The sequence below is a fragment of the Micromys minutus genome (assembly GCF_963924665.1).
Source record: "Micromys minutus genome assembly, chromosome: 16".
Taxonomy (NCBI): Eukaryota; Metazoa; Chordata; class Mammalia; order Rodentia; family Muridae; genus Micromys; species Micromys minutus.
In genome coordinates, this window is record NC_137985.1 from 16799783 (window position 1) to 16825232 (window position 25450).

Sequence of the window (25450 nt, forward strand, 5' to 3'; positions counted from 1 at the left end):
TCAAGTTTATTTGGCTCAACTGGAAGCCAGAAAGCCCCAGGGTCAGCAAACACAAACTTCCCAGATAGACAGGGTCTACTGTAGCCCAGGCTGGCCTGTGTAGTAAGGGTGACCTTGAACTCCTAATTCTCCTGCTCCTATCTCCTGAAGCTGGAAGAGGCATCTGTCACCAGTAATAAATTAATTGCTCTTCACTGGTTGATTAAGTGTGTCTCTAACCAAGGCTTATTTGGGGTCCAAATCTCCACCCAGCGTCCACGCCTCTTCTCCCTGTTTCCCAGACACCCCACCTGTGCATTTCATGGGACAAACAACTCATGTTACCAACTACAACTGTCCCACTGAAAGTGTCAGAGGGGCTGGAGAGGTGCTCTGCAGAGCACCGGCTGCTTTTCCAGATGACCTAGGTTCAGTCCCAGCACATCAGCTGTCAGCCACCCGTACCTCCAGCGCCAGGGGAGCCAACACCCTTTTCTAGATTCCTAGGGTTCCTGTACTTATGTGGTGTATGTACAATCAGACACACACATAAAAATAAATACTTTAAAAAAGAGTATTCAGGGGCTGGAGAGATGGCTCAGTGGTTAAGAGCACTGACTGCTCTTCCAGAGGTCCTGAGTCCAAATCCCAGAAACCATATGGTAACTCACAGCCATCTGTAATGGGATCCACATACATCTTATGTCCACATACATTTTATGTCTGAAGACAGCTACAGTGTGCCTCTTATATGCATGAAGTAAATAAATCTCTAAAACAAAAGATTATCTGAGAGGCTGGGGAGAAGACCAGTTCATACCGTGTTTACAACATGAGGTCCTGTGTTCAAATTCCCAGAACTCATGTAAAAACCTCACGTGTTGGCCCATGTCTGTAATCTTTGTCCTGGGGATGCGAAAAAGAGGCAGGAAGACTGGCTGTGCTCAGTCTCCAGGCTGCCAAGCTGGATCAGGAGTTTTAGGTTTAAAGAAAGACTGTCTGACGAATAATAATGAAATAGGGAAGCCGTTGAGGGAGAAGCCCAAGCTTCTTCCTGGGGCCTCCATACATGTGCACCCATGCTAACATGTGGACATGTGAGTGGGAGCACACACACACACAACCTGGGGTCTTCACATACATGTGTACCCATGCACACATGTGGACATGTGCCCACACACAAGTGTCAGGGCTGGGCTGTCTGTCTCTATTAGTAAAGTGCTTCCCTGCATGCATGAAGACCTGAGCTTTGTAACTTCTGAGAAGGTAAGTAGGAACTTGTCAGAAAACCCAAGGATCCGTCTGCCCCAGAGCAATCAGAGGTAAGTTTGCAGAAAGGCACACAGGTGACATTCATAGCAGTAGGCTTTCCAATACTGAATAAGCCAGCTGTCCTGGCAAATGCAAACAGACCCTGATCTACCTGACCTTTCAGCCCTGCAGGAGGGACTATCAATGCCCACCCCAGCCCGCCTTGACCACACAGCATTGTTCTAAGGAAAAGAAGCTGGAGAGAAATGGCCACGGAGTTTATGATGCCATTTATATAAAATGTCCAGGGAAAGGCAAGTCAACAGAAACAGGGAAGGTAAATTCCTGGAATTGATGTGGGCAGCGGAAAGGGGGAACAAAGTGAGGGGCGTCGTCCCAGCCCCCAACTGGCTGGGGCCCTGGGTCCACACTGAGGCAGGCTACTACATGTATTCCACGTCTGTAAGAAACAGCTTTACTTGTATTTTACTTTTTGAGACAGAGTCTCATAACCTAGGCTGGCCTTGAAGTCACCATACAGCCAAGGAAGGTTGACCCTGAACTTCCGATTTTCCTGCCTCTGACCCCTAAGTTGGGGATAATAGGCCTGCACCACTACCCCTGATCTACTCTGTTCTGGGGGTGAAACCAGGGCGTCGCGCAAGCATTCTACCCACTGAGCCACACCCAGCCCGTTCTCCACAGGATTCACCATAAAGTCTCATCCCTCCTGGGACTGGCTACACAGCTCTCACCGGTTTTGAACTCGCAACCATCCTTCTGCCTCTACGTCCAAGTGCTAGGATGAAGCCTCATGGCTGTCATAAACCTCACAAGCTTTCTTATCTTTACACGTGGCGAGGGCTGCTCTTGGTTGTCAACTTGACCACATCTGGAACTAACTAGAATTCGAGAGACTGGGTACACTTGTGAAGAATTTTTTTCTCAATTCAGTTTTAATCCAGATCCTTTGAGGTGGGAAGGTACACCAATCTGGGCCACACACTCTGGTGGTAGCCTATGTAAAGGACAGAGAAGAAGGAAGGTTTTGCTCTTTGTGCTTTTGCCCTCGCTCTTGCTAGCAAGTCTGTTCCTTAGCTGGCCTTAGAGCCACTTCTTAGGGATTCCAGCGAATACTCTGAAAACCAGCGGAGACATCCAACCTCATGGACTTTACAAATACGAGATTCTTGGACTTTCCATTAGTATGAGCATGCGTATGTGTATATATAAATATATGTATGTATGTATACACACACACACACACACACACACACACATATCCTATCAGTTCTGTTCTTCTAAAGAACCCTCACTAATATACACACAGCAAAGAATTCTGGCTTCATCCCACAGCCTAGGCTTGACTCTAATGCACCCACAGAAACTATAGCTTATGGCTTCTCAACCCTCCCTCATCACCCTCCACAGCCCTGTTTCCAGCATGTGTGTGCACGTTCATGTTTGAGTATGGACGCACATGTACACTTGCTCACAGAAATAGGCCAGGTGTCTTCCTCTATGGGGATCCAACCTACGCTTTGTTTGGTTTTCTTTTGTTGGGTTTCTAGACAGGGTTTCTCTGTGTAGCCCTGGCTGTCCTGGAACTTCTTTGTATACAGCAGGCTGGCATCAAACTCAGAGATCCTCCCGCCTCTGCCTCCAGAATGCTGGGATTAAAGGTGTGTGTACACCACTGGTACTTGACTTCAGTTTGCTTTGACAGAGGGTTCCTTGTTGACTACAGAGCTCACTGATTTGGCTGGGCTGGCTGCAGAGGTCCCACAGATCTCTGCATCCCCTAGGACACAGTGCACACAGTGGCATGGGAGGTCATAGCCACTAGGGGGCAACCTACCACTGTAGTTCTGCAGAATGGATAAGTTGTCAAACTGTCTTCTAAGTATTTGCCTTTCTACCCACAGATCATTGCGGCTCTCGACCTTATCCACAGAAGCATCCTCTACAGTGTGCAGCAGTTAGACTTGTATCTGTGCAAAATGCTGAACATAGTGATCGAGTGCTCAGCATCTGTCTCAAACCTCCCGACCCAGCACCAACCCCCCCCCAAAAAAAAAACAAGGCTCAGGGCTCATCACGGAAAAGGAGGTGTAAAGACAGGAGGGGAAGGAATACTGTGACCCACTGGCCTCTGGACGTGACGGAGGCCATTGCATTCAGGAACTTACTATAGGTGGGTGCAGTTATCGACACAAGACCCAAACAAGGTCAACAGGAAGCACTGATTGGTTTCTGTGGAGGAAACAACAACAAAACAGGAAAGAAAAAAGGTGGAAAGGAAATGTGTTGGGGCATCTCCCAGAAGGTGGGGCAGGGATGTTGTATACATGCATGAAGTTGTCAGGGAATAAATAAAAAATAGTGTTTAAAAGAAGAAGAAAAGGCTAGGCATGTTGTACATGCCTGTATCTCAGGGCTGGGGAGGCAGGACATCATTCCCGCAGCTCACGAGACAGCCAGGATGGCCTACTTGGTAAACTCCAGGTCAGTGAGAGACTGTCTCCAAAACATAAAGTGGTTGGCTCCTGAGGAACAACACTCAAGGTTGACTTTCAACCTCTACATTAGCACACACCTACACACACACACAGAGAGAGAGAGAGAGAGAGAGAGAGAGAGAGAGAGAGAGAGACAGACAGACAGAGAGACAGAGAGAGAGAGAGAGAGAGAGAGAGAGAGAGAGAGAGAGAGAGAGAATATTCTGGACAGTAAAGGTTTCGAAGAAAATACAGAAAGGTTATCCTCATTTTGTGAGTGTGATGTCAGTTTTGATTGTGAACTTGGTACAGTCCAGTTCACATAGAAAACAAATCTCAGTGAGAAACTGTTTAGATTAGGCTGGCCTGTTGGTATCTGTAGGAGGCTGTCTTGTTTACAGTAAGTAGGATGGGAAGACCCAGCCCACTGTGGGCAGCACCATTCCCTGAGCTGTTCAAAAGTGACAGAGGCCAGCTGCACACCTGATTGCATTCCTCTCTCCGTCCCTGACTATGGATTCAGTGCAACCAGTGCCTACAAGCTCCGGTCACCTTGACTTTCTGCTGCCACTGTCCTGAGCCATACCCTGAAGTTGTGAGGAAACACAAACGCTTTCACCCCTAACTACTTTTGTCCAACGATACAAGGCAGACACTGGAAAAGGCACATTTTTCCCGTCACTGGGCCCGGCAGAGATCTGTAACTTCAGCTGCTTGGGAGGCTGAGGCAGGAAGACCAAAAATGAAAACCTGCCTCAAAATAAAAAGTGAAGAGAGGGCTGAGAATTTTTCAGTCTCAGTGGGTAGTGAAGCTCTGGGTTACACACACACACACACACACACACACACACACACACTTACATGCACATGCATGCACAGGCTACCACTTAAGCTTGGTGTGGGAGTTCCAGCCTTCCGGAGACAGAAGCAGAAGGATCAGAAAGTTCAAGTTCATGTTGAATTGTGTGAGCCTCTATCTCCCCCTACTCCCCCCCCCCCCCCCCGCTGGTGTGGAGAGGAGTGACTTGGAAAATGCTCAAGGAGTAAAGTGCCTACTGTACAAGTATGAGGATAGAGCTTGAACACACATAATGCAGTGGAATGGTTGGCAAGCCTGCTCCCCTGCTCAGGAGGAAGGCATGAGGGACTCTCTGGAGCAAGCTAGCTCAAATAAATGAACACTAGGTTCAAATGAGACATCTTGCCTCGGCGTATGGGGGGAGCAATCATGGAGGGCATCCAGCCTCTGGCCTCTGTGTGCACAAGCACACAGATACAAGTGCACCCTCACACACATGCACCCCCATGTACAGGTGTACCCACAGGCCTTTAAACAGCCTTTACACACACACACACACACAACCACAAGACCAGACATTTAGTATGTGTGGGTTGTCTACATGCCAATAACAGGTACTTAACATTATGTATGAGTCCTCAAGGAGAACCTAGTTTGTGGCTATCAGAATATCTGAGGAGAACAAAACAAGTCCACACCGGGAATCCAGAGGGTGTGAGATGGCTGGAGTCACCTGATAGAAGGATTAATTTGCACATCTGCCGGAAAGTGACGCATTTATTTATTTACTTATTTATTTATTTGACATGTGCCACAGCACGAGCTTCAGGGCCAGACACCATCTTGCAGCAAGAAGCCCCCCCCACACACACACTCGGTTTTTGGTTTTTTGAACCCTGGCTCTATGTAGCCCTGGCTGTTCTGGCACTTGCTATGTAGACCAGGCTGGCCTTTATCTCACAGAGGTTCACCTGCCTCTGTCCCCTGAATACCCGGATCTTGAGTCATTACACCCAGCCTTGCCAGAAACGTCTCCAACACTAGAAAACTTCAGCAGGATTTTTCACATAACCCAGCAACCTCACTTCTTGTCATACATAGTAGATCGTCATAATTCACACATTCTTTTGTTTGTTTGTTTATTGTTTGTTTTGAGACAGGTTTTCTCTGTGTAATTGCCCAGGCAGTCCTGGAATTTGCTTTGTAGATTAGGCTGGCCTTGAACTCACAGAGATCTGCCTGTCTGCTTCTGGAGTTCTGGGATTAAAGGTGTGAGCCACCAGGCCTGACTCTTTATTTTTATTTATGAAAGTGTGTATATCTGCATATACATATGTACACATGTGAGTGTAACGCTCACAAAGGCCAGAAAGGTGTGCCCTGGCGCTGTAGATGTAAGCAGCGGTGAGCTGCTCCGTATGGGTTCCGGAAACCAAACTTGGGTTCCCTGAAAGAGAAACAAAACCTCAGTTGTTGAGCTGCGATTCCCAGACTCCATGAGCAAATGCATCTATTTTATAGGATTTACTTATCTCCGAAGCTGACTTGCAGGGTCTCTGCAGTCTCAATACTGAGCGAGACATGCGTGAGTTCCCAGCTGAGGTTAAACCAGGTTTTTAAATTTCGGGCTAGAAAGATGAATTTTTGATGTACTTAGAATTAAAATGTGACACTTCTGTCCTTTTGGGGGGGGTGGAGGGGGTTTGCTCTTTTAAGACATTGCCTCGCGTAGCCCAGGAGAGTCTCAAAATATAGCCAAACGTGACTTTGAACGCCTCATCCTTCTCCCCAGTGCTGGCATCACAGGAGTGCTCCGTCATGGTTGGGACACAGGGCTCTGTGTGTGCCAGGCCAGCACTCCACAAAGAGCCACCACCACAACCAATGCTGAGCTGTACTTGTTTAGATTTTGAGAGACAGGATCTTGTTATAGCCTCGAACTCATAATGATCCTTCATCACGATTGTTTATCTGTCTGTGGTTTATTTATTTTGTTGTATGTGTGCTTGGCCTGGTGCCTTTGGTGGTCAGAAAACGTCATCTGTTTCTCCAGAACCGTAGTGACCGATGGCCTTTATGCCACGTGAGTGCTGGTAGCCAAACCTGAGTTCTATGGAAAAGCAGCAGGTGCTCTTAGCCACTGAGTTCATCTCTTCTGGCCTGTGGCTGATTACTGACAACTCAATAAATTCTGAAATGGTAACTTAAAATTCAAGGTCTTCCTAGCCAGACCACAACCTTCCCCCTGCATTCGCCTCTAACCTGAGTCCCCATTCCCAGAAGCCATTTGCTTCCGGTTCCTGTCGGCTTGTGAACCGCAGGGGCTCTACAGCTGAGACACGCCCTCAGCGTCCTTTTCTTTTATTTTAAAACAAAGGCTTATTAAGTTGCCCAAGCCAGCCTTCAACTTTCGAGTTTTATGCCTCAGCCTTCAGAGAGCTAAGATGGCGGGCACATACCACCATGGCCAGCTTGCATCTGTCTCTTGGACCTGTAGACTCTCAGGCACTCTGAAGCAAGCCATGCCTCATCTCTTTGTGTTACCAGTGTGCCCTGATGGAACTACGGGGGGGGGGGGGGATAACAATGGTGAGGGATATCCATCTCTTGGTGTGTTTACTGTGTTTTTTTTTCTTTCCTTTTTTTTTTTTTTTTTTTTTTTTAAAGACTTATGTATTTATTTTTCTGCACGAGTGCTCTATCAGCGTGTATACCTGCATGCCAGAAGAGGGCACCAGATCACACTATAGATGGTTGTGAGCTACCATGTGGTTGCTGGGAATTGAACTCAGGACCTCTGGAAGAGCAGCCAGAGCTCTTAGCTGTTAAGACATCTCTCCTCCACCCCCCTTTTCTTTTTATGTTAAAAAATGATTTATTTATTTTTATTTCATGTGAATTGGTGTTTTGCCTTCATGCATATCTATACAAGGATGTCAGATGCTTTGACGTTACAGAGGGTTGTGAGCTGCTACATGGGTGTTGGGGATTTGAACCCAGGTCCTCTGGAAGGGCAGTCAGTGCTCTTAACCATGGAACCATCTCTCCAGCCTTCTGTGTTTTTCTTGAGGAGAATTTCGATCCTTCGGTTTCAGGGATGAGGAGCTATGTACTCTCTCCATGGCCTCAGCTGATTTTACTTTCGGCTTTCTTTATGTTTGTGCAGTGACATTTTATAGTTCTGTCTTCAAAGTAGGACTTAGCACCCAGTAGTACAGATCATTAGAACTGCATGTAAAGGGGCTGACAAGATGGCTTAGCAGGTAAAGGTTGTTGCTGCTAAGACTGGTGGCCTGAGTTCTAGTCCTGGGACCCATTCGGTAAAAGGAGAAAACTAACTCCTGCAAGCTGTCCTCCAGCCCCCAGAATCAGACGCATGCTCACACTAAGATAAATAAATGAAATGGTTCAGCAGGTTAAGTGCTGGCCACATGATGCATGAAGCCTGACTTCTGATCCCAAAGCCCGTTTAAGTGTCAGGCGGGCATGGGCTTTGTGGAATCTCAGCTCCCCCATGGTGGAAAAAGGATCTTTAGAGAAAGCTGTCTTGCTAGACTAAGCAAATCAGCATGCTCCAAGTTCATGGGCAGATCACACCACAAGATAAAATAGAAAGCAACCTGGAAGACCACAAATGCCAATGTCTGCACACATGCCTTCACATGCTAACACGTACACACATGCACACACGGGGGTGGGAGTGGAGGAGGAACAGGAGACACCAGGGTTTATTGGCGTTAAGTTGAATGGCTTCCCAAACACACCTTATCCATCCAGTCTCTTAGCACAACTCGGATGTCCCCCGCTTCCTCTTAGATTGGCCTGAGGCACAGATGTACTCAGTGTATCAGGGCCTGCCACCCTGGGGCTTAGCATGGATTCTTGGCTCTCTGAACATGGGAGCACAGTCTGTCCTACTAGGGTGATCGAACCCAGTCCCGAACTGGGTAAGCTCCAGGCCACTGAGAGATCCCCTCTTAAAAACACAAAGCCAGGCTGGTGAGAAGGCGCAGAAACTGAAGTGGTTCCATCCCTGGCACCCAAACAGTGAAAGAGAAAACTGCCTGCCAGAAGCTCTCCTCTGACTTCCATGTGGGCCCCAGGCCAAGAACTCTCCCCTTCCCAAATAGATAAATATGATTAAAATTTAAAAACAAAAATAAAGCCAGATGGTGGAGGTGCATGCCTTTAATCCCAGCACTACGGAGGCAGAGGAAGGCAGATCTCTGAGTTCGAGGCCAGCCTGCTCTACAGAGTAAGTTTCTAGACAGCTAGGGCTACACAGAGAAATGCTGTCTTGGGAAACCCAACCCAAACAGCAACAACAACAAAACCAAGTGGAGTGCTTCTGAGGAGCCCCCCAACTAAGGTGCGCCTGTTAAATGTATGTCTGAAGTGGTGCCCGTGGGTGTGGGTGCAGGTACACACACACACACACACACACACACACACACACCCCTCACACATCCTTGTATAAAACACACTCATGTCCTGCACAAACCTCATTCCACCACCAGGTGTCGCCCCAGCTCCTCAGTTTTGGACGCAGCCCCAGGAGGCTCCTCAAGGAGTTTTTCCTCATTTCCCTGCCCCCAGTCAAGCAGGGACATTCACACCTTGGCAAAGATGAGGAAGTTTAGCTCAGCTCTAAGTTGCAGCACGCTTCCATGGAATTTCAGCCTTGGTTTGACACTTATGATCTCAGGCACCTCCTAGGCACAGGGGTTCCCACTTCTCCAGTGGTTTGCTCTCTGAAGTTTCAGTTAACACAGAAGATATTCTACAGAAAAGCCCAGAACTATTCGAATCATACATTCTGTTTTGTTGTGATAGGATCTTATTTTGTAACCTAGGCTGGCCCCAAATTAGAGGCAATCGTCCGCCAGTGTCTTCTGAGAGCTGGGATTCTAGGTACACACCACCACACCTAGATTGTGTAGCACTGGGGATGGAATCCAGGGCTCTGGACGGTGAGCTACACATCAGCCTGATTTGTTTTGTTTTTAGAGCTCTGTGTGTGTGTGAGTGTGTGAGTGTGTGTGTGTGTGTGTGAGTGTGTGTGTGAGTGTGTGAGTGTGTGTGAGTGTGTGTGTGTGTGTGTGTGAGTGTGTGTGTGTGTGTGAGTGTGTGTGTGAGTGTGTGTGTGTGTGTGAGTGTGTGAGTGTGTGTGTGTGTGTGTGTGTGTGTGTGTGTCATGTAGCCAAAGCTAGTCTGGAACACTATGCCATGTAATTAGAGGAGTGGTTCTTAACCTTCCTAATGCTCAGACCTTTTAATGCAGTTCCTCATCTGTGGCCACCCAAACTATAAAATTATTTTGTTGCCTCTTCATAACTGTACTTTGCCACTGTTGTAAATTGTAATGTAATATCAGATAATACAGGTATGTGATATGTGACCCCCCCCCCCCGGGGTCTCAACACACAGACTGGGAACTTCTGTAGTAGAGGCTGACCTTGAACTCCTGATCCTTTCACGTTCAATTTATCTCTCAAGTGCTAGAGTTCTAGGCATTTGACACCATAGTCGGGGTTCTGTGTGGTGCTGAGGAGTGGAACTCAGAGCTTTATATAAGTTGCGCAAGCATGTTGCCAACTGGTTACACAGCTGGCTACACAGCTGGCTACACAGCTGGCTACACAGCTGGTTACACAGCTGGCTACACAGCTGGTTACACAGCTGGTTAAACAGCTGGCTACACAGCTGGTTAAACAGCTGGCTACACAACTGGTTACACAGCTGGCTACACAGCTGGTTAAACAGCTGGCTACACAACTGGTTACACAGCTGGCTACACAGCTGGTTAAACAGCTGGCTACACAACTGGTTACACAGCTGGTTACACAGCTGGTTACACAACCCCAGTCCTCCATCAGCTCAATTCTTGAGTTTCCAATTGTGCATTCTTATTGGTGTGAGAGAACACCTTTCTTTGCTCGCTGTCCTGCCTGGGAGGAGCCTTCGCTTTGTTCAGTGTTTCTACTCTCTATCTGCTCCTCCCTTCTAGTTACTCAGAACCCCTCTGTCCTCAGACTGGCTGCTGTGTGTGACTCTGCAGCGTGCGTGTGTGTGACGCTATGTGTGACGCTACAGTGCATATGTATAATGCTGTGTGTGACCGACACTGTGTGTGATGCTGTAGCGTGCATGTGTGTTCAAGAAGCTCTTGTATCACTTCATAACTGTCTCAAACAAATGATTTTAAGTGGCCGGTCACAGCAGCCTTCTGAGAGAAAGCAATTTAAGCAGAAAGACAATCAAAGGGCATAGAAATCAATGTTCCGAGGGAAACGGTATTCAGGTAAATGGAAGGGAGTGGAAAGTGCAAAGGCCCTGGGGCATGTGCCTAAACTGAACTAGTCATTCCTATCCTGTGGGGACCCCTAAAGCATTGGCGCTGAGCCCAGACAAGACTAAGATAAAGCTAAGAGGGTGTGAGGTGCACACCTGTCGCCCAGCACTTGAGAGGTGAAGGAAGAGGATTAGGTGTGCAAGGCCATCCTTGGCTACATGGTGAGTCCAGCCTGGTCTATGTGTAACTTTGTCTCAATAAAAACTAAGCTATATTTTAAGGTAAACAAAGTTAGACTTCAGGGAAGACTTTCAGGTGTTGGGAAGAAGACAACTGTTCAAGGGGAGATGGCAGGTTTAGGACGGTCCCTGGAGCTCTAGGCTACTCGAGAATCTTGCACTGAGGCCAGAGAACTGGCTCAGTGGGTGGAGAATTTGTGGCAGAAGCATGGGAACCGGATTCCAGATCCCCAGCTCCCACGTTAACGCCAAGCACAGCTACACACACGCAGGCTGTAAGGGCGGAGGCGGGGCAGCCAGTCAGAGTGAGCTCTGGGTCTCAGAGCCAAGGGGGAAGCACACATGAGCTGACTCTACAGAAAAGAAAAAGCTGGGTGTGGTGGCACGCACCTTTAGTCCCAGCACTCGGAGGCAGAGGCAGGGGGATCTCTGTGTTTGAGGCCAGCCTGCTCCACAGAGCAAATTCCAGGACAGCCAGGGCTGTATCAAGAAACTGGGTCTTGAAAAACAACAAACAAACACCAATAGCAACCAAAAAATAAATCTTAAATTGGGGTCTGGAGAGATGGCTCAATGGTTAAGAGCACTGGCTGCTTGCCTCTCACCATAACATAACTAAGACATAGTAAACAATTAAAATTTCAAAAACATTTTAAAACAAGGAAAAGAACAATTGAAGATGACACCCAAGTTGACTTCCGACCTCTGCATGTACACACACATACATGATGACACGCACACATACATGCTGAACATGACGATACAGACATATGACAACACACATACATGACAACACATACATGACGACAACACACATATATGACAACACACATATATGACAACACACATACATGACAACACATACATGATGACACACACATACATGACAACACACATGCATGACAACACATACATGATGACACACATGCATGACAACACATACATGACAACACACATATATGACAACACACATACATGACACACACATACATGACAACACACATACATGACAACACATACATGATGACACACACATACATGACAACACACATACATGACAGCACATACATGATGACACACATGCATGACAACACATACATGACAACACACATACATGACAACACATACATGATGACACACACATACATGACAACACACATACATGACAACACACATACATGACAATACATACATGATGACACACACATACATGACAACACATACATGATGACACATACATGACAACACACATATATGACAACACACATACATGACAACACACATATATGACAACACACATATATGACAACACACATATATGACAACACACATACATGATGACACACACACACAGATCCCTGACCACTCACACTCTGACCACTCACATTTACATAAAACCCTGGCCGCTCACACTCACACAGATCCCGATCACTCACACTCACAAACTCCACACGTCTATCTTCCTTTGATCTCACCCAGCCCATCTTTCCTCTTGCCCCTGGGTCCACGGCAGCCTCGCAGGGCTCTGTGATCCTCAGGCCCTTTGCACATGCTGGGCTGCTCCTCTACCCGACAGCCTTCCTCTCTCACCTCTTCCTTATGTTGCTTCTAATTCCACTCCTTAGAGACACCTCTGGGACCACAGCAGCCCAGATAGTCCCTAGGAATCCCCATCTCTACTCTCGTTTCCTTAACACTTACTTTGATGAATCATGTGTCCAATGAGGAGGCATTGAGATAAATGTTCCTAGGGAACAGTATCCAGGTAGATAGAACAAGGCAGGAAGTCCAAAGGCCCTGGGGCGTGTGGTTAGATCAAACTAGTCATTCCCATGCTGTGGGGAACCCCAAAAAGCATGGACCTCAAACCCAGATAAGACTAAAATGAAGCTAAGTAGGTGTGGGGTGCACGCCTGTCAGCCCAGAAGCAAACGAATCTCTGTGAGTTCAAGGCTAGCCTGATCTACAGAGTTCCAGGATGGCCAGAAAACAGAGAAACCCTGTCTAAGACAACAACAACAATCACAAAAAAGATTTACCTTTATGTTTTAGTTTATGTGCCTGTGTGTGGACACGGGAGAGTGGATTAGATCCCCCGGAGCTGAATTTACTGGTGGTTGTCTGGCTGTGTGGGTGCTGGGAATCAGACTCTAGTCCACTGCAAAAACAGTGTTCTAGTTATTCTTTATTGTCAACCTGAGAAAAGGACCCTCAGTGGAGGAACCGGCCACGCCTGTGAGAGGTCTTGACTGACCCAGGAGGGCCTAGCCCAGTGTGGGCAGCACCATCTGAGTGTAAGCCAGTAAAGAGAGGGCCCCATGGTCCCTGCTTGAGTGCTTGCCCTGAGCCCCATCAATAACGGACCACCGGAAGTGTAAGCCAGTCAGCCCTCTCCTCCTCTAGGCTGCTTTTTGCTGGTTTAGTATCACATCACGGCAAGCAAACTAGAACAAACACCAGGCCCTCTTGCCGTTTGAGCCCTTGCTCCAGATCTCCGCCCTCATTTCCACTCTTTACTCTCCTTGGGGGGAGGAGGGGGACGGCCTTGAACTCACAATGGGATGGAGAACGACCTTGAATTTCTGATCTGTTCCCACCCCACGAACACCCTGGGTCACAGGTGTGAGCCACCATAATTGCTTCGACTTGTGATTTTTCCCTGTTTGCACAGGATTGTATATGATTCAGCTCTTGGAGCCGATGTATATATTTTTACTTTCATCTGTCTGCTACACCTGAAGGTCAGCTGCAGGAGGGCTGGGCCTCACTGCTTCATCAGACCTGGTGTTTGAATGGCTGAGGAGATGAAGAAAGGCCTCTGCTGGGACTGGGGAGAGGCGTCTGGGACCAGACAGAAGAGGGGCAGGGTCGCCTTCTCAGAACCCCGCCCTTCTCTGTTCTCCTCCCTGTCCTCTTTTGCCCTCCTCTCCTTCCCCTCCTGAAGGCAATGTTAACCACTGGCTATTTTTTACCCATCATGTGGTGCCCCCTAGTGGCTACCTGAAGCAGTGCAGCCAGTGACTGTTCCCCTGCTTCCCCCCAAGAATCGCGACTCCGATTTCTCCGGTTCTGCTTCTGCACGCTCTGACATATGGTTCCTCCCTTGCTCTCCAAGGAGCTCCATCTCCAATCAGCCCCGCCCCAAGCCCCCTCCCTCTATTCCTGGGGTTTCTCTGCAAACCGGTCTTGGGACTGGAAACCTAAGGGTGAATTACCCTCAGAAAGTTGCTTTCCCTCCAGGTTCATTTTTTTTTTTCCAGCCATTTTTCAGGTGTGTGTTTTTCTCTTTTTGTCTCCTTCACACGCGGTGTGCCTAGTTCCCTTTGGGCTTGCCTATTGAGTGCTCAGTGTGTGCAACCGGCTGCACCTTCCCCACTCTGCGCGTTTGTGCTGGGCCGAGCGCAGGGGACCCACAACCTCTCCTTGTGGAAATCCTACACGGTCCCGTCATCTCTGCCAGCACTCGAGAGTGGGGTGTAGCTATAGATGATTGCCCTCTTGTCTTAATCACAAAAGGAAAGGTGTCCAGACCCTTATTATAGTGAGTTTCTACCTAGAAACCCCGCCTAGTCATGTCTACCCAGGCAATGGAGACCCTGGAGTGGATTGTTTTATAAATGCTAAGTGTGTAGGTTCAGGAGAAACCGGCCTGGGTTCTGTCTTGCCTGTGCTACTTCTGGGCTGTCTGGGCTTAAGCAAGTGGCCTAACTTTTCTGTGTTTCAGTGTCCCTGTCTCTGAAATGAGGGTATCCCTGCCACATCCGTAGACACCCAGAGAATTAAGCACCTTAGCTCCTGCTGTGTTTGTAACACAACCTTGACCATGAATTACCCTTTCTACACTGTTTGCTGTTATGTTACTGTTTTATTGACAGCAGCTTCCTAACTCCCCCCACATGAGATCTTGGGGGTATTCCCATCCCCAAGATGGAGGAGGAATGAGGTTCCTCATTAGTAGAAGATATAGCTTGTACCCTCCACATTGTGCAAAGCTTTTCCAGCTTGCCCAAAAGACAGGGTACCACAAGGAGCCACCTGCATCTGCCAGACCAAGAATGGGGTGTGCAGAGAGCCAGTACACACAGGGCCTGGCTGACACATTTGTACACACAGCCTGTCACCCTGAAAACCCCGTTTTAGAGTGATGGATTCAACCAAAGGCACAGAGTGCCCTCACATGGCCACACACCTGACTGTCACTCGAGTTTTGAACAGCCCAGGCATCTGGGCACAGCCATGAGGACAATTGTCACACCCCGTTATTGACATATAGCAGGAGCCGCACAAACACACCATGGAGATTCACGGTTCTCATGCCAGGTCACACAGCCAGTCACAGACCGACCCACAACTCCTATCTATCATCACCCCTGCCCCCACTGTCACTCACACACTCTCCCACACGTACACACACCCTCTCCCAGTCACACCCCAATTCACTCACATTTGAACACACGCACGACACATAAACTCCCCTGGGTCACACCCAGCCACAACACAAAGACACACATTTTCCCAGCACCCAGGAGCTACAAGCACCTAGCACACATTCCTGTCAGTCATTCACACGTGAGTCCCGCCCCCTTCCCCACTATAGGGGTGCGGGCAATGGATGTGGGGAGCTTTAGAAGCTAAACACCGAAGCCCCATGATGGGCAAGTGACAGGCAACACCCCAAAGCCCCCTGAAGTTTCCCTCCCCAATCTCACAGCTAGATGATGGGATGTAGGCTGTGGATCATCCAGGGGGGCTGGAACCCCAAAACGAGTGTCTTCCACAATCTCCCCACATTAAGGTTGCATTGGGTGTCCCCAGGGTTTTCCTAAACAAGGGTGGATGTTCCAACCCCTCCTTTGCTGCGACCTTCCCCACATGCCCCTCGCCATCCTGCAGCTGTTGGAAGGGGAGGCTGGCGGACCCCAAAGCTCTTGTTCGCGGGATCCCTCTGAGCCCGCGTCCCCTCCAGGGCTCCCCAACGCCCGCACCTGCCCGCGGGGCCCCTACCTGTCCGGCGAGGCCTGGGCAGAGCAGCCACAGCAGCAGCGACAGCCGCGGGACCGTGAGCGGCCACATGACGCGCCCCCCGCCCGACAGGCGCCTGGGTAATGGGGACCCGCCGCCAGGCGCGACCCCGCCCGCCCGCCCGGGCGACCGGAGCGCCTCCTCCCCGCCTCGCCCGCGGCCGGGATTCCACCCCACCCCCGCCCCGCGCCCAGCCTTTGTCGCGGGCTCCGCCCCCAGCCCCGCCCCCAGCCCGGCTCTGGGCGACAGCCCCTTAGAGTGGGGCTCCTGCCAGGGAGCTAAAACGAGTGAGCGAGGGGGGCTAGGGACCAGACCAGGCAGCCCCGCACTCCATCCCCATAAACCTAGGTGTGAAAGGTTATGAGATGGGGGAAGGGGACTGTCGCGTGCTTGTCAATTTCACCCTCCTAGGATTTTCCCACGATGAAGATGGAGCAGGAGAGAAATGGGGAGGGTGGTGGTGGTAGCGAGTTGGTGGGGACCAAAGGGGAGGCAAGTATGAAAAGAGACCGAATAACCAACAAGGAAACTGAGGCACAGACTGGAAAATTAGAAATTGGGGAAGTGGTGAATATCAGGAGGGAAGGTGGGGCAGAGGTGGGCCCCGGGAGTCACGGGAGTCATGAGGTGGTGCACACCTGTTACCCAGTACTAGGGAGGCAGAGGAAAGGGGATTGGACGTTTGAGGCTGGCCAGGACTGTAGCTGAGTATCCATTCTTACTGCAGAATAAGCCCCTATTTCAGCACACACACACACACACACACACACACACACACACACACACACACACCTGTCATCCCAGCACTTGGGAGTTGGGAGGTAAGGCAGCAGGATCTAGAGTCCGATGTCACCTAGGTATGGTGGCACACACTTTCAATCCCAGCACTAAGGGTTCTCTGTGAGTTCAAAACCAGCAACTTCCACAGGCAAAGCCAGGCAAAGCTCCAAAGCAATGGTTCTCAACCGTCCGGACACTGTGGTACTTTAATACAGTTCCTCATGCTGTGGTGACCCCCAATCATAAAATTATTCTGTTGCTACTTCATAACTAATTTTTCTACGGTTGTGAATTGTACTGTAAATATATGTGTGTTCCGGTGGTCTTAGGACCCAAAGCAGTTGCCACCCACAGATTTTCAATATAAAGAGAAACCCTATAAAAATAAAAATAAATGAGTTGGAGGACATTCTCAGCAAATTTGAGGCCAACTGGGACTACTTGAGACCCTGTCTCAAAACCAAACAGAAAACATAAGGAGGGACCATTGAGGTGACTGGCTCAGTGGGTAACAGTGCTTGCTGCTAACCCTGCTGACCTGGAGTAAGTTGTCCCCTGACCTACCCACACATATGCACATACATGGAAAAAGTAATTTTTACAAATGTGTGAGAAAAAAATAAGAGATGGAATTAGGGGGTGTGCAGAAGAGAGGCGGAGGCAAACTGGTGAGATGAGCAGGTGGGAGAGACCATCTTCAACAAAGGGGCATCCCATGTTCTCTTTCCCAGGTCACCCATTCCCGGTGGTCCTCACAGTCCTCACGGAGGAAGCCCCCCATCCCATCTCTCTGTTTTAATGGTGCCAAATGACAGGCTGGATTCTCAAGAGAATCAAAATATTAGCAAAGCCTCATGCCTCATTTGCATATGAATAGCATCCCTGTCCTGCCTTCTTCTGGAAGACTGCAGTTTTTGCTTCTCAAAGCTAGCAGGAGTGTCCCCACTCACCTTCCCTTCCTGAAGCCCGTCCATGGCATCCTCCCTCCCTCCCTCCCTCCCTTCCTTCCTTCTCTTCTTTCTGTGTGGGGGTGTGTGTTAAGGTAGGAAGAGGGATGTAGACTACAGGGAAATTGGCTATAAAAGATTGAGGGAGGTGGAGGTTCCAGAGATTCAGTAAGTGTTAGAGAACAGACAAGCAGATGAGGAGAGCTCACTGGCCGGCCAGCCCAGCTGAAGACCAGAGTGTTGGGGTCCGTGGGACCTTGTCTCCGGTGACTAGACAGGAAGATAGAGCACCAATGTCCTGCTCTACAGTCTGCATGCGTGCCTGTGCACGTGAACCCACACTTACTTGACCATGCATCACACACTGTAAGGTGGAGAATGAAGAGGAACATATACTTGAGGTGGACCTCTCTCTCTCTCTCTCTCTCTCTCTCACACACACACACACACACACACACACACACACATACATGAACACACATGCACATACAAACACATACATCACACATGAACCACACACAAACCCACAAAAAGATGCAGAAGAAGGCCTTATCTAGCAGATTCTAATCGGAACCAGTAAGCACACTGGTGGTAGTTCTGGGCGGGCAAAGAGGAAGATGGAGGAGCCATCAGTCCTGGTGCCAATGCCTTACCAAGGTAACCTTAGCCAAACAGGGTTCCTGTTTGGTGAGACACCTTTTCCTGGGCAGGGGAGATGGCTCAGTGGGTGGGAGCGTTTCTCATGAAAACAGGACCTGAGTTCAAATTCTAAGAACATACATGAAAACTGAGCATGGCTTTGCGTGACTGTAACCCTAGACCTTGGGGCAGAGACAGATGAATGCTGGGAGTTTGCTGGCCAGCCAGCCTAGTGGCGATGTCGAGACTTGGGCTTAGTGAGCCACCCTGCCTCAAGGCGGTAAAGCTGGCAAGTGATAAAGGCACTTACCATCCTCTGGTCCCTTTGTGCCACCATCACCACACACACAAAGACACCTGTCTCCTCACTCGGGTTGTCTGTGAAGAGGCTCTGGTGACACATAGGTAGATATCTGGTTGCTTAGGCCTCAGAGCCTGTTACCAGGATCTTACTCAGAGGCATCTCCATCAGTCCTGTAAGCTGATGCCCCCGAAAGAGGTGGTCCTTTGAGGCTCTTTAGGGTGGGAGGACGGAGCTGACTGAACTGAAAAATGGGGATGGATGGGACCTGGGAGGGGATGACGTTGCTCATTCTAGATCCCTGAATCATGACCCCTGCTGGATCTTCTCATCGGTAGGAGTAATGTGTGTGTGTGTGTGTGTGTGTGTGTGTGTGTATGCACCTGTTCACGTGCACGTGAATGCATATGTTGGGGGTAAATCTTCTGTTGCACAAAGAAATACAAAAAAATTGAAAAGTAAACTAGCAATACACTTTCTTTTTGTAAAAAGGAGTGTGATGACCAAACCCAAGTGAGCAAGCACACTAGGGCACAGCACCTTGTTTTTATTCTAATCAGGTGGTGACTGTGTCTCATCTCATTGGTTGGAGTTCAACCCCACAGTCTGATGTGACTGGCAAATTCATAATCAGCAAGAAGGAGAAGGTTGTGACAGAGTCCAGTCAAAAAATTAGGCAAACAAGTACCCACTCTCAGGAGCTTCGCATGAAGGAGAGGGGTTTGGATACTGGCTCTTGGCAGGCAGGCCCCTTAGCTAGGACGCAGCGGTTTCTCACAGGGCTGTGTCCACTGTCCCTGATCACTGCCCGCCTTACCTTTGAGACAGAAGCTCTCACTCTCTAACCCTGGAGTTGTTGATTTAGTTAGAGTAGGCAGGCCAGTGTGCCGCAGGGTCCTCCTGTCTGTTTCCCCAGCACTGGGGTTGTTAGAGTTTGTTCCTCTGTCTGTGTGTGCATGTGCGTGTGCACGTGTGTGTTCTAATTTGCTGCTGTGCTAAACACTGGGCCATAACAGCTTGTGTGAAGAACAAGCTGGGTTATGGTTACAGTCACTGAAGGAAGCCCAGGCAGGAACTCACAGCAGGAACCGCAGGGGAGCGCTGCCCCTGTTCTCTTACCAGGACCACCTGCTGTGCACTGCACTGCTCACGTAAGCTGGTGCCTTCCGTGTCAATCTACAATTTAAAAAAACGCCCTGGAGAAATGCCCACAGGCCGGGCTGATGAAGGCAGTTCCTTAAGTGTAATTCCTGCTTTCCCAGGTAATGCTTAGTTTGTGTCAAGTAGACAAAAACAAACCAGCACATCACTGGACGTACTTTTGTTTAATGAGACTGGGTCTCACTAGGTAGCTCTAGTTGGCCCCTGGAACTCTCTATATAGAGCAGGCTGGCCTCATGTGTGTGTGTGTGTGTGTGTGTGTGTGTGTGTGTGTGTATGTGTGTGTGTGTGTGTGTGTGTGTGTATGTGTGTGTGTGTGTGTGTGTGTGTGTGTGTGGACTCTGGCCAGCCCAGCCTGGAAACGGGGCTCTGGGAGGCCTTGCCCATCTCCCCCATTCTCTCTTCCTTGCTAAAATGTCATTAGATTCCATTCCTAGATGTAGCCAACAAGGTCTGTTCCCTTGTTTGTTCACTTCCTCCTCCTGAAGCTGACCACCAAGGTCCAGCTATCGAAGTATTGAAGTCCATCAATCAAAATCCCTTTTTGGCTCACCTAATTAATGGTCTCAATTACAATTAAACATGTTATCCTAACACGGAGTTTCCTCCTTTACCACCATCTTCCTACAGGTCATGACTGACTCCTTCCCCTCCAGGACAAATACTTCTTCCTCCCTCTCCCTAGTTCCCTTCCTTCTCCCTCACCCTCTATCTCCTGTCTGTGTCTCTTATTCTCTGTCCTCTGTGCCTGGGGCAAATAAATCTCCTTTGTGCTGAGAACTTGGTCTTAGAGGTCCTTGGCTGATATTTTTTCTTTCAGTGTATATGTCTGTGTGTCTATGTGTGTGTGTGTGTGTGTGTCTGTGTGTGTGTGTGTGTGTGTGTCTGTGTGTCTGTGTGTCTCTGTGTGTCTGTATGTCTATTTATGTCTGTGTTCTCATGAAATTCAGGCCAGAAGATAGTCAGATCTGTTGAAACTGAAGTTCACAACCACTTGACATGGTTGCTGGGAGTGGAACCCCTATCTTCTAAAAGAATAGTCGATGTTCTTAACCACTGAGCGGTCTCCCTGGCTCTGTGCCTGGCTCTTTATGTGTGTGCCGGGGAATCCAAACTCAGGTCTCTAAGCTTGTTTAGCAAGCACTTTACCCACTGAGCTATCTCTCCAGCCCCACTAGGGGACAGTTAGATCACACTTCATTATGGTGGGAATGTATGGCAGTCAGAGTATAGCGGAAGCTCCTGACATCGTTCAGATGAGGAAGGAGAGAACCCAGTTTCAGGACCCAGCCCCCACCATACAGTTCTACTAGGTAGTTCTCAGATTTTCTAAAAAACACTATCAAGTAAGGATCAAGTGCTCAAACCTACCAGCCTATAAGGGCCATTTTATCTAGACCATAATAATTGTCCTCCCTGAACAGTGTCAGGAAAATGGTCACTACCACAAATAACCTATGGCTTCTGTGGCACAGTTCACCTTTGGTGAGAGAGTCCTCAGTTCCTCTATTTACCTGTCTCTCCAGCATCTTCCTCAAACAAACCCTGTAAACTACATTTCCCAGGAACCCTTTGCACACTAAACTACATCTCCCAGGTTCCCTTGCTTGTAGCCAGGTCCAGACACTAGGAGATGAAAGGAAAATAGAGGGCAAGAAGAAAGGCAAAACCAGGGTATCTCCTTCCCTCCTTCTCTCCCGCTCCATCCTCCCCTCCTGTAGGCATGTCTAGATGTGGCTGTTGTCACCTCTGTGGTTTCAGACCCTTTAGAAAGTTCCCTCTGTGGCTTAACATCTGCCACTTGGAACTTTGATAATTAATTCTTCCCTATGTTCCTGTGTCTTGGGGAAGTTGGAGGCTTGACGTTTCCTCATGTGGAATTCCCTATAGTGTTCTGTGGTCGATCTATTTTAATTAATATTTTATTTTTTAAAAGATGTAAGCCGGGCTGGCCTCCAACTCAAGCTCCTGACCCTCTTGCCTCTGCCTCTTGTGTAGTGGGATGGCAGGCACGTGCCCTTGCACCTAGTTTAAAGCTGGGCATGGCACCGAGGGCCCTGTGCAGGCTAGACTAGCATCCTATCGGCTGAGCCATGCCCAACCCAGGGCTGTTGTTATTGATGGTGGGACCCAAGCAGATATAGTTAACACCAGGACAGCGACCACATTGGTAGTCAGTGCTGATGCCAGGGTCCCTATCACACGTGGCAAGTGTCCTGTTGGAAGGTGTGCCATGCCACCACCAGTGTGCTCACAAGCCTGGCCAGCACTGTGCCTTTACTGTCCTTGGTTGTCTCAAGGTTCTTAGAGTCAAGTTTTGTTTTACTTTGCTTGAGACACACCCTTGATATGTGGTTGAGGCTGGCCTGGAACTCAAGGCTGCAATTGCCTTAGCATTCTGAGAGAAGAGTTAGAAAGAGAGGGAAATCTTGTTGAAGCAGAGTTGAGGGTCCCACACTGTCATTGTCCCAATCCTGTTAAATTCTAGGAATCTCACCGGGCTCTACTTTATCCAATATAATTCCACCCAAGGATTCACCCCACAATCTCATTATACATGTGTGTGTGTGTTTGTGTGTGTGTGTGAGAGAGAGAGAGAGAAAGAGAGAGAGAGAGAGAGAGAGAGAGAGAGAGAGAAGGAGGAGGAGGGGTGTCTTAGTGATCTTCTGACTGGAGCCACTAAAAGGCTCTGTATGGTTAATGCTAAGACAGTTGATTGTGACATTGTGAGACATCTGTACCCTCATTTGGGTGGATCTTTCTCTCCGTGACTCATGACTCTTCTTTGAGAAGCCACATTCAAACTTTCAGGTATGGCTTTTCCCCTGAATGCCTTTTCTCTTACACCTGTGCATCAGCTTATATGAAAATGTCTTGAGGGGATGGAGAGTCGGCTCAGAGGTTGAGAGCACTGGCTGCTCCTGCAGAGGACCCAGGTTCAATTCCCCAAACCCACTTGGCGGCTCACAACCACTTGTAAGTTCAGTTCTAACAGACAAGACACCCTCTTCTGGCCTCCGCAGGGACCACACATGTTTCACAGACATACATACAGGCAGACATACAATACAGGCAGACATACAATACAGGCAGACATACATACAGGCAGACATACAATACAGGCAGACATACATACAGGCAGACATACAATACAGGCAGACATACAATACAGGCAGGCAAAACAACCATGTATACAAAAAGAAACTATACCCACAATAATAAAACAACTTCAATCAATAAATAAAGAATATAAGAAAATATACTGAGCTGGACAGAAGTGGGGCACTCCTTTAATCCCAGCACTTCAGAGGCAGAAGCAGGTAGATCTCTGAGTTTGAGGGTGTCCTGGTGTACGGAGTGAGTTCTAACACAGCCTGGGCTACACAAAAAAACCCCAACTTAAAGATGTATATATATAATATATATAATATATCTTACATAATGTAAGTATTTTATATATAATATATACTATATATTTATATGATTTTAAATTTAATTTTTAATTATTTATTTATTTTAATAATGAATATTTATATTCACAAGTATATCATAACATAATATTTGTTATATTAATATAATATATAAAATGCAATATAATAATATAAAATACATAATATAATAAACTATGTTAAAATGTAATACATCAATATGATCTACTAATTATACATTGATTATTAAAATTAACCATGGCATTAATAATTAAACAAAATAAATTAATAATGTATATCAGTTATATGTAATGTGTTTTATATAATGTATATAAAGTATAAAATATATTTTAAAATAGAATATAAAGTAAAATAGAATATATAAAATATAATAAACATAATAAGATTTAATAATTTTCACATAATGAACATTTATTTAAAATAATATTTAATCTGTATATAATAATTTTTAATACAATCATGTTATTATAGGATATATAATTTATATTATATTAATTATATATTATTGTATAATAGATCATATATTTTTAATATATATGTATATGCATATTTTAAAATTGAGGCCTAGAAAGATGGCTCAGCAGCAGTTAAGAGGACAGGCTACTCTCACAGAGAGTACAGTTCAGTTCCTGAGTTCAGTTCCCAGCATTCATGTTGGGCAGATCACAACTGTCCATAACTCCAGCTTCAAGGGCAGAAAGCTACCTACACACACACATAAATAAAAACAAATTCTAAAAAATTATGTGTTTGGATGCTTCCTGGATCTCAGTGTACCACATGTTTGCCTGGTGTCCCAGACAAGGGCATGGGATCCGCTGGTTCAGGAGCTATAGATGGGGGTCAAAGTCTACAAGAGCAGCCCATGCTCTTAACCACCAAGCCATCTCTCCAGCCTCCAAAATAAATACACGTAAAAAAGGAAAGCTCGGCAGATGTAATGCGCACCTTTAATTCCAGTGCTCCCCAGGCAGAGGCAGGTAGATCTCTGTGAGTTCAAGTCCAGCCAAGAGTTCCAGGGCAGCCAGGAGTATACAGAGAAACCATGTCTCGAAAACAAAACAACAAAAACCCAACAGAGTGCAAGAGCGGCTCTCATGTAAGGGATCAGAGCTCCAATAGTACTTCCTGCCTCTCTGCTGGGAAGAGGCAGCTCATTGGTGCACCAGTGAGGCTTCCTCACCTCTAGCTGGCTGCAGATTTGTACTGATTTTTTTTTTTAAGAACAGAGGTCTAGAGGCCTGCCCGCTGCCACACAGTTCTGGTGGGCAAAAGACCCAACACAGTGGGAGCCACTAAGCTGTTCAAGTATGTGGTGGACACATGGGAAAGAAAGAGAAGCTGAGTGGTCTGCGCACTAAGAAGAGACATTGAGCTGGAGATCGAGGGTGGAGAGGAGTAGCCTGCCCTCCTACCTACGGCATGTTTGGGTCCCCGGTCATACAGCAACGGGACTGTGTTGTGTTAACGTGGGTCATTAAAGGCCATGCAGATGTCCCTGGTCTGTGCTGCCACGTGGGACCAAGCTGATATCAAGGGCTGTGCAGGGCTGCCCCCTCACCACAAGCTGTGGCACTCAGGAGATCTGGCCTCACCCCTTGCAGGCTGTACTTGGGAGAGCAGGCCCTGCACCATGCCTGGGTGACACAGTAGAGCTGGCCCTGGTGGGAGAGCCAGGCAAGCCTGCTGTTGTCACGACAGCACCTCAGGTCACCTGCGGCAGGCTGGAGAACTGGCCCCAGTCATGAGAGGAGAGGGGAGAGCTGTCGCTGCCCCTCAGCAGCTGCAGCTCTGGAAAGCACCCCCACGCATATACAGCCGGCCCTGGTGGCATGTCCCAAGGGCATGAAAGCAGGAGACCTGGCTTTCCTTGCGGTCTGGCTGCAGCATTAGGTAAACTAGCCCAGGCAGTGCTGGACAGCTCACGCTGTCAGGCTGACCACCCCAGACACCACCCAAGCCCACATCCGGGACTTTGAGTTGTCCCACCCCAACATCGACCCCGTGGATGATCTGCTGGAGTGTGTGAGGAGGGCTGGTCCTGCAATGAACTCCATGTCACAGGACAACAGGATATCAGAGAGGAGTCCTGG

The 25450-nt window shown here is 48.2% G+C and overlaps 1 protein-coding gene across 1 annotated transcript in view; it reads right to left on the reverse strand.

Annotated features, from left to right (window-relative positions):
* The window catches only part of OLFM2 (olfactomedin 2), a gene marked incomplete at both ends in the record, with an annotated part of 76971 nt that extends 60840 nt beyond the window's left edge, over positions 1-16131 (reverse strand). The window contains one exon of the mRNA XM_080930262.1: positions 16063-16131. Within this exon, the coding sequence (XP_080786388.1) occupies positions 16063-16131 (69 nt within the window). The remainder of the gene's footprint in view (positions 1-16062) is intronic.
* Positions 16132-25450: the final 9319 nt, after the last annotated feature.